At 37.3% G+C, this 9886-nt stretch overlaps 3 protein-coding genes across 4 annotated transcripts in view; all 3 read left to right on the top strand.

Moving 5' to 3' along the window:
* Window positions 808-4599, top strand: LOC104779910 (uncharacterized protein At2g33490). 2 transcript variants are annotated; one of them, XM_010504333.1, is made up of 11 exons: window positions 808-1252; window positions 1595-1667; window positions 1769-1840; window positions 1933-1994; window positions 2077-2145; window positions 2232-2260; window positions 2348-2549; window positions 2645-2896; window positions 2971-3024; window positions 3125-4034; window positions 4289-4599. In XM_010504333.1, exons 1-11 carry the CDS (start codon window positions 1133-1135, stop codon window positions 4312-4314), a joined length of 1869 nt encoding a protein of 622 aa, XP_010502635.1. In that variant the 5' UTR covers window positions 808-1132; the 3' UTR covers window positions 4315-4599. The 2 variants fall into 2 exon arrangements, with proteins under 2 accessions (XP_010502635.1, XP_010502636.1); XM_010504334.1 differs by having other exon boundaries at window positions 4273-4599.
* LOC104779909 (probable inactive shikimate kinase like 1, chloroplastic) lies at window positions 4742-7128 on the top strand. The gene is made up of 10 exons (XM_010504332.2): window positions 4742-5026; window positions 5263-5303; window positions 5406-5460; window positions 5558-5630; window positions 5983-6070; window positions 6232-6314; window positions 6416-6515; window positions 6620-6698; window positions 6789-6853; window positions 6957-7128. The coding sequence occupies exons 1-10, from the start codon at window positions 4831-4833 to the stop codon at window positions 7023-7025; spliced, it is 849 nt and encodes a 282-aa protein (XP_010502634.1). The 5' UTR covers window positions 4742-4830; the 3' UTR covers window positions 7026-7128.
* LOC104783572 overlaps window positions 7713-9886 on the top strand; it is a 4845-nt gene continuing 2671 nt past the window's right edge. The window contains exons 1-2 of the mRNA XM_019244052.1: window positions 7713-7985; window positions 8739-9883. Coding sequence (XP_019099597.1) covers window positions 9087-9883 — 797 coding nt within the window. The 5' untranslated portion in view covers window positions 7713-7985; window positions 8739-9086. The remainder of the gene's footprint in view (window positions 7986-8738; window positions 9884-9886) is intronic.

Here is a 9886-nt window from a genome sequence, read left to right as displayed (position 1 = left end):
GTTCGATCAGCTTTCCTACTCCTGCATTATTAATAACCTAAGGAGGTTTCAATAAATCCACAGCAAACAAAAAAAAATCCATTTTACGAAATTACGAAATTAGGAAAGCTGTTGACGCAGACGCGGCAGCAGCTTCATCGTTCGATCAGCTTTCCTACTCCTGCATTATTAATAACCTAAGGAGGTTTCAATAAATCCACAGCAAAAAAAAAAAATCATTTTCCTAATCCTCGATATAGAGAGTAAAACATGGACGCTATGTAAAAAAAAACGTTAAAGATGTAAACTATCGAAACATGTTTAACGCATATATAAAAAAAGATCTAAAGAGTGTAAAACAAATAATAATTTTATTTAATCATAAACAAAATCTCAAAAGTAGTAAAAAACATATTAGTTTATTTTTTTGTAAATTTAATATTAAATTATATTCAAAGAGAAAATAGAGTTGTTATAACTAGTGATGCTGTTGTTTGAAAAAACTTAGATAGTTTAGTTAGATGCTTTGAATTAACTCAAGGGATAGTATATTAAATATCTGAATGCAATTAAAATAGTAGTACCATGTATAGTTTGTGTGTGTGTGTTTTATTGAGATTCAATAGAAACAATTAATAACTTGTCAAAAAAAGGGAAGAGATGTTTGACCCTCCCACTGGCGGTCAAACCCAAATAATGATAATCACTTTCTTTCCCTGTCATCAATCTTTGAACTTTGACTCTTCCTTAATATCCGTTACGATTTCGACACGTGTCTTTTCATCTCTCCATGTATAAATCCAACCAGAGGTTTAACGCCGTTGGATCATAATATCTTTGCTGTTTATCTCTCTGGGTTTCCGTCTCCGTCTCTCTCTGTTTCCGATCTGTTTTTTTTTTGACCAAAAGCTTTTTTTTTTTCTCTTCTTCTTCTTCATTCAATGTCGTTGAACATATCTGAGGATACTTGAATCTCACTCTTCTCTGTTTCTTCTCCGACTCAATTCAATCATCTCTTCTCTGTTTCTTCTCCGACTCAATTCAATCATCTCTTCTCAATTTGCTTTTGGAAATTTCGATCCGAAGCTTTCTTGTTAATTTTGACTGAGGGGATTGCTTGAATTAGGGTTTTTGATTTGATCTCATTCTAAAGATGAAAGCTTCGATTGAGAAGTTAAAGAGGTTTACATCGCATTCGCATAAGGTCGATGCAAAGGATAAAGGAGAGATTGTGTCTACAACACAAATCGACGAACTCGCTCGAGCCGGGAAGGTAAACAATTAACTAAACTTCATTAAATTTCGAAAAATTATTGTAATTTAATGTTCTCACGGACTTGGGTTTTTTTATTTTTTGCTGAAATCGACGAGATTTTAGTAGGGTTTATGATTGTGGTTTAGTCTAGTTTTTAGGAAATTTTTCTGATGTTCGATCGAGTTTCTGATTCTGAGAGTGATGAACAAATTTAGAAACTTTTTTTTTCAATTGGTAGCAAATCTGATCACTTACATGAGATTTAGTGCTATGGAAGAAGTTACTGAATTTGACTTTTTAACTGTATTGGAATTTTCCATTTTCGTTTGAGTGGTAACATTAGTCTTTTGGGATTCTCAGGATATGCAAGACATGCGAGACTGTTACGATAGACTACTCTCTGCAGCTGCTGCCACGGCAAATAGCGCTTATGGTAAAGAAAACATGCAATTGTCTTGTCATATGGGAAATGCAATTAGGTTACTGAAGATAAAGCATTCTTACGCTTTGTTGTTATACTTTGGTGGATTTTAGAGTTCTCTGAGTCATTGGGAGAGATGGGTTCTTGTTTGGAGCAAATCGCGCCTGATAGCGACGAAGAAAGCAGTAAGCGCTTGAGATCTAGCCACTTACGGAATTTTACTTTACGGTGTATAATAGACTGTAGTGTAACATTGGTTTTTTTTTTCCTTGTGTAGGTAGAATCTTGTTTATGTTAGGTAAAGTTCAGTCTGAGCTGCAGAGACTTCTTGATACATATGTAAGTTGTTTGTTGCAAACATGAATTCTGCAAATGCTCTCTGGAAAAAAAAACTTACTTGGTCATGGTTCTTGTTCTTCAGCGTAGTCATATATTTAAAACTATTACAACCCCATCAGAGGCGCTTCTCAAGGACCTCAGAACTGTTGAGGTATACCATAATTTGCTTTTCTTGTATTCAAGAAATGCTTTTACTGTCTTTTTTTCACTCATCTTTTGATCTTCATATATGAGCAGGATATGAAGCAACAATGTGACGAGAAGAGGTTTGTTAATTTTCTACTACTGAAGTTTTCATTTTATAGTTTGGATAAAGTTTTCCTTCAACAACTGCTTTACCTGTCAACTCTCAGGAATGTGTTTGAAATGTCGCTCGTGAAAGATAAAGGAAGACCTAAAAGCAGTAAAGGAGAGAGACATATTCCTTCTGACTCTCGACCTGCCTACAGTGAGTTTCATGACGAAGCAACAATGTGCATTTTTCGATTGAAATCTCTTAAAGAAGGACAAGGTCGTAGTCTCCTTACACAAGCAGTCCGTCACCACACTGCTCAGGTAAAGCTTGTGTTTTTTTTCGTCTATATATTGCTCATTGAGCCTTGGTGTACGTCGTATGTGTTTCTGAATTTCTTTCTTATTATTCTTTGTAGATGCGTTTGTTCCACACTGGACTGAAATCGCTAGAGGCAGTTGAGCGTCATGTAAAAGTTGCTGCAGAGAAACAACACATCGATTGTGATCTATCTGTTCATGGGAATGAGGTGGAAGCTAGCGAGGATGATGATGATGATGATGATGACGGCCGATATATGAACAGAGAAGGAGAACTGAGTTTTGATTACAGAACAAATGAGCAGAAGATCGAAGCTGCTTCTCTCTCTACACCATGGGGATCAATGAAGGTAAGTTGATTGTGACGGTAATATACACACATCACCTAAAAAAATTGTTCTTATCCTCTTCTCATTTTATCTAGGTGGATGATACAGACCTCTCATTTCCTCGCCCTTCTGTAACAAGACCAGCAGCGGTATGTTTTTTCAATATATGTGTACCAAATGCTCTCAACTGCAATTAATTGGGTTGATGAGAGACCAGTGTGATAAGTATTTTACTTCTCTCTTGCACAGGTAAATGCTGATCATAGAGAAGAGTATCCAGTTTCAACCCGCGATAAGTATTTGAGCAGCCATTCGGCTCCGTTGTTCCCAGAAAAGAAACCTGATTTATCAGAGAGGTTGAGACAGGTGAATCCATCTTTTAATGCCTACGTATTACCAACACCAAACGATACAAGGTACTCGAAACCAGCTTCCCAAGCTTTAAATCCGAGGCCAGCAAACCACAGTACCGGAAACATATGGCATTCATCTCCATTAGAGCCGATAAAAAGCGGGAAAGATGGGAAAGACACAGAAAACAACAGCGTATACGGCCGCCTCCCTCGTCATTCTACAACAGACACGCATAATTATCAGCAGCAAGCAGCAGGAAGACATGCATTTTCAGGACCCCTGAAACCGTCCTCAACAAAACCCGTCACCACCGCAGAAAATTACTCAGGCATGTATTGTCCTCTGCCGACTCCTCCAGTACTCAAACCTCATCCTCATCCTCATCCATCATCTTCTCCAAAGGTCTCCCCTACCGCTTCACCTCCTCCTGGTTCTTCCCCGAGGCTGAATGAGCTTCACGAGCTTCCAAGACCCCCAGGCCACTTTGCACCACCGCCAAGACGAGCAAAATCCCCGAGTCTGGTTGGTCACTCGGCGCCTCTAACCGCATGGAACCAAGAAAGAAACACTGTAACTGTGGCTGCTCCATCTTCCACCAACATTGTGGCCTCGCCGCTTCCAGTACCTCCGTTGATTGTCCCCAGAAGTTACTCTATACCTTCAAGAAACCAGAGAGCTGTTTCTCAACGGCCGGTCGAAAGGAGCGATGATAGAGTAGCAGTAGCGTCCCCGCCGTTAACACCAATGAGCCTGTCTCGGCCACTTCCTCAAGCTACAGGAGTTGCTCAGACCAGTCAAATCAGAGGTAAAATCAATTATTTCCATCTCATTTTATTTGTTTACATGAAAATAATCATATAGAACAAATATAAAGCATGTTCAGTTTGCCATAAGACGCAAGTGAAAAGTTCTTGTTTAATTTTTGTTTGCGTGTGGCGTATAACACTTGCAAACTATACAGGCAAAACAAGTTGAAATGTATTATTAATTTCGTAAAATGGATGTTTTTTTTGTTTGCTGTGGATTTATTGAAACCTCCTTAGGTTATTAATAATGCAGGAGTAGGAAAGCTGATCGAAAGATGAAGCTGCTGCCGCGTCTGCGTCGCTGGTTGTACAAATTCAGAGATCTTCACAAGTGAATATAGAGAAGAAGTCGGTTATTATATGTATTATTTTTTAGTTGGTTAATCTCGTTTTTTTTTTCCTTTCTTTTCTAGGTTTCTTTTTACCCATTGTAAATCTGAAGCCTTTTGTTTTTTATTCCATTTTCCCTTCCAATCCTTTCAATTTTTTTCTTTTATCCCCTTCTAAATTTACATACGAAACCTCAATATAGACTTTAAAAAAATTCAAAGTACTTTGTATATAGCAGATAACGTACTATATTTATGAATAATAAAAAAAATAGTAGCTGAACTATTTCTGATAAAATTATACAACGAAGATTTCATAAAATGCGAAAAATAATTAGACAAACCAAACAAACCACCGGATAAACCAAAAAATATGGTAAAAAGAAAATTATCACGTTGAGTTGAGTGGCGGATATCTTGGGACTAGAGAAGGAGCTAAAGAGACAGACCAATATCGTCGTCGTCAATGGAGATCTCTGCGTCTGCTTCTCTAACTTCCTCTGGACTTGTCCCTCGTCTTCTTCCCTTGCCCTATCCTCATGCTCCGACTACTTCTGTCAAGCCGTTGATGTCTTCTTCTTCCTCTATTGGACTCATTTCTTCTCAGAGACGTATTATTATAGCTCCGTCTCTGTGTCTCGCCGATCAATCTGCCTTCACCGGTTAGTTTGCAATCCTTAATGCTGGAATTTTTTAGGAGATCCCTCTAAGTCTACCGAAACCGTTAGTTTCAATTGCATATATGTGTGTGAACAAAGTGTTCGACGATATGTCTGATCGCTGATGCTGTGAATTAGTCTAATTCTTTCTTAGATTGATGCATAATGAGTAATGGCTGCTCGAGAAACGAAGTAATGAAATTAATTTATCTTTTCGATTTTATTGTTTTTTTGCATAGGGGTCAGTGTTGTTGATTCGGATCCCATAGATGCTGTGAAGGTTAGAGTTTTCATAAGAACTATCTTACATATGTTACTAGCTTTACTTCCTTTATACTTCAGAACGACCTTTGCTCTTAAACCATTTCCATCTGAAACTCAGAGGAAAGCTATGGACATATCCCCTGCGCTCAAAGGAGCTTCGATATTTCTGGTTGGTAAGGTGGACTTGGCTAGGCCCCAATATTTTTATGCTAACTGTGTACTTCATATGGACATTCACTGATGTTGTGAGCCTTTGACACTCTGGAACAGGGATTAATAACTCTGTTAAAGCGAACACGGGGAAGCTTTTGGCTGAGGCGTTACGATATTACTACTTTGATAGGTAAAGCACTCATAAGTTCATCATATCAGAACCTCAGTTTTTCTTTTATAGTTTTTAGAACCGTTATAGTTGTTGAAAGTTTCCAGAATCTCAGGCATTCTCATTGTTACTTATATGTACTTATCTTTGTTTAAATCTAGTTTACAATACGTATAGTGACTTACTTGTCGAATCTAGTTTCTTAGCTTTATTCGAACATTAGTGTTAAGCTCGAAGCTCTCTTTTTTTGGTCCTTTGCCTTCGTAGCTCAGGGTTGCAACTTTATTCTTCTTCTCCTCTTGATAGTTTCTCATTGAATGTTCTCAAGTCCTTTCGCATTACCCTAACTTTTAGTGTACTTTTTATTGTGTAGTGATAATTTGATCACAGAGGCGGCTGGTGGAAATGTGTCTGCTCAAGCTTTAAAGGAAGCTGATGAGAAGGCTTTTCAAGAATCAGAGGTAAATTCATTACTTTGATCTGCATTTTTCAATCGTACAAATGCATCCCTGGTCTAGTTTCTGATCGAGGATTGATCTCAGTTACAAGATACTGAGTCAAAACCAATCTGAAGACCCACATTATTGTTTCTAACGATGATGACTCTCTAATATATCTGCAGACTGAAGTGCTGAAGCAGCTATCATCTATGGGCCGGCTTGTAGTTTGCGCTGGAGATGGTGCGGTACAGAGCTTGAAAAATCTGTATGTTCTATATCAGTTTTACTAGTGTTTATCTCTAGCAGTTCGTGCTTTTGGAAGACAAACACATGCTGCTTAAATCTTGTCTGTTCTCATTTGAACAGTTCACTTCTAAGACACGGAATCTCCATATGGATTGATGTTCCTCTGGATATCGCTGCTAAAGGGGATGATGATTCATTCAACTCGGAATCTTCTCGTGAGGTTTTACTTTCTTTGAACTGAAATGCTTAAAAGAACTGAACTGCTTAAACTTACTGGTATGTTATTACTGAGAAACTAACTTATATGATGGATGAACAACACAGTTGTTTGACACACTAAAAGCGAGTTACGAAAAATCAAGAAAGGGTTACGAAACAGCAGATGCATCCATTTCCCTTGACAGTAAGGATCTATCAATCATATAAGTCAAATAATATTCTTGACAATTTTTATTGTATGACTGATTGATTCTGTTTTGCTACTTGGAAACAGAAATAGCCACAAAGCTGGAATTTGAAGACTTGGAAGCGGTAACATCTGAAGACATTGCTTTGGAGGTAAGTCCCAAGTTGTCTTTCATTTTTTTTTTTTTTTCCCCATTATGGCTTTTATGATGACAAATGTGAAAAGTTTTACGAACAATGGTGAATGGTTTATCAGATTCTGAAAGAAATCGAGAAGTTGACGAGAGTGAAGAAAATGATGGAAGAAGCTTCACGACCTTTCTAGGTCGATCATACTCTCTCACTCATATGATTTATCTTGTATGTAATGTATATCGTCTCGACATTAATGTAGCATTTTTTGCATAAAATTTAGTGTTTTCAGCTTTTTTTTTTTTTTTTTATATACCTTTATTTCATATACTACTCTCCAACTAGTAAAAGGAAACTAAAACTGCAGTGACATGTGTTGTACAAGAGACAAGAGGCTCAGCTTTGGGTGGAGGAGAAGAATCATTATCATCAAATCAATGATCATCATCTGTCTGTCTGTCGTATTCTCTCTCTCACGTGAGATCGATCACGTGCTGGGCTTAATCTATTTGATCCACTAGTATGTGGGCCTTAATTTTATGGCCCACTAAGGGATAAGACTTGGAAGAAAAAAACAGTGAAAGGGCACCAAAAGAAAAATCATCCCAATTCCCAACAGCTTTCTTGTCTCTCTCGTCATTAAAGAAAAAAAAAACAAATTATATGTTTTCTCCATTTTTATTGTTCGTTGGAGTTATTACTATTAACGGTAAAAAAAAAAGAGAGAATAAAAACGGTAAGGTTTTATAGATTAATTAATGATTTTAATTAATAATGCATTCAAAAATATACGAAAATTCATGTTTTTGTTACATAAAAGAGTTTTGATAAAATTGAAAAAATGTTTAATTAAAAAAAAAAAAAAAAGAGCGATGTTAATGGCGATGATGAATTTTATTGGGATTTGTTTTTTTTTTCCTTTTGTTTATAAACAGAAGTAAGAGAGATAAGGGAAGAAGAGAGAGGTACCTCTTTGCTTCTTCTTTCTTTCTTTCGCTCATCCCTTTTTAAGAATCTCTCTCTCTGACCTTTTCTTCGTTTGATTCTAATTTTGGATCCAGACCAGGAGGGTTTAATAAATATTTTTGTGTGAATGATTCAGATTTTGGACTTGTTCGTCTGAAAATGTTTTGTTGAACGGATTGCTTCACCGGTGCGTCTTCTAACGGGGTCTTTAAATCTGCCGTTCTTCGTGTTTTTTTTTTTTTTTTCTTTTTTTTTAAATTTTATTTATCAGAGTTTGGTGATTGCATCGGTTTTGTGAGTTTTACCATGTTGTTGTCTATGATGATTGATGATGAGTTGCTGCTGTGTTTTCTTCGGATTTGATGGTTTCTCTCCTATATATGAGAAACCTTCTTTTTTCTTAAAGTATTTGTTGATCAGATTGATTTGATCACAAGCTTATTTCGTGTGGTCTTCGGTTCATTTCGTTTTTGTGATCTTGGATCACTGATATGTTTGATCACTTGGTTTGTTTCTTTAGGAAATTTTTGTAGGAGTGTTAGGAAGATTTTGTAGGAGTGTTCGATCATCTTTTTTTTTTTAAATATATATTGCTCAAATCTTGCAGATGTGTGTGTTTTCTAAGCTTATAATTATGAGAATTTTAGTTTACTGCTTCCGAGTTCCTGATTTTGTTGGAATAGCTTGTACAGTGGCATTGTTTGATCTCTTCTTCTTGCTTAAAATTTAAACTCTTGTTTACGAATTTTGATATGTTTGATTGTTTCTTTATTATTTTTTTTAACTGGAATCAGTCATATCTTCGTTTGACCATTCCTGATAAACACTTCTGCCCATTTTGTGTGTTCTATTGAGTCTAGCAGAACAACTTCGGGTGTTATGTGCTTACTGTGTTGAGAATATGTAACTGATTTAGCTTTCTCTGTATTATTTGTTTCAGGAAAAGGGTAACTGCAATGAACTCTGTACCTGTTACCCTCACATTTTATGTAGCTTCAGCAGACTGCTCTGCCATAAACCAATGTCGGATTAATGTTAATTGTTTGGTTTCTTGTATGCGGGTCTCTAGTCAAGCAATGCATGACTTGTGGATGCCTGTGACTGATACATAGTTCTAGATTTTTTATTTTATTTATTCTTCTGCTAGAGATAGAGAGAGGTAGTCTGTATTGTTAGGATTTGGTGGTTTGTAGTCGGAGTTTCTAGACAAGTAGAGATTTGGAAACTGACATCTCTCAAGTGACCATAACCTCCCTTTTTACTTGAAAAATTCCTTTGAGCATTGGTTATGGGTTTGCCACAGACTGCTTCAAGTGAACAATCCCAGGAAGCTTTGTCTGCTCCTAGTTGTAGCCTTTCACAAAGTCTGCCTGTGTATGCTACTTCCCATGATTCAGATGGCATTACCAGTGGAAGTGAAGAAGGTATCTGCTCTTCCATTGGAGAATTTGTTAGAAAAACATCATTGGAGCCTCTGGAGTTCACAGATGATTCGTGTAGTTTCCATGGCACTCGTGTTGTTACCTCATCAAGTGCTCATGGATCGACTAGTTATGCTGCCAATAAGGTTAGTTCGAGTCTAACTGGAGCTAGAAGGATAGTTGGTTTTGCATCAAGCGAAGTTAGCTCGCTGGACAACAAACCAACGAGTGTCGATGTTGATCACTCTCTATCATCCACTGGTGGAGTTACAGGACTAGATATTGGTGGAACGTTAGTCAGGAAACGAGTACTCTCCCCCCTGAATACTCTCTTCCCTGTAAAATTCAGAGGTGACCTGCTTGATATCAGCTGTGGTAACCACCAACAAATTACTTATTCTGTTCAGTCTAATGGATTCAGCAACTCTGGCGATTTAGATCACAAAAAGGCTAATGCCCCTAGTATGTTACATCTCTCTACCACTCCTACGACCACAACCTCATCTAGTTGCTGGGATCGGAAGAATGCCTCAAACAGTGGTAGACTCTCGTCCATGGTGTTCACTGATGGTCCATTGCTTGACTCTGTAAACCTCCGCCGACCCACCAAAGGTGAGGTTTGCTTATATTCACCACAATATGAAACGTATGGCATGTCCAATAAGCC

Source organism: Camelina sativa, chromosome 4, assembly GCF_000633955.1.
Source record: "Camelina sativa cultivar DH55 chromosome 4, Cs, whole genome shotgun sequence".
Classification (NCBI taxonomy): domain Eukaryota; kingdom Viridiplantae; phylum Streptophyta; class Magnoliopsida; order Brassicales; family Brassicaceae; genus Camelina; species Camelina sativa.
Note: the sequence above shows the minus strand (reverse complement) of the source record. Positions and strands in the feature narration are given on the sequence as shown.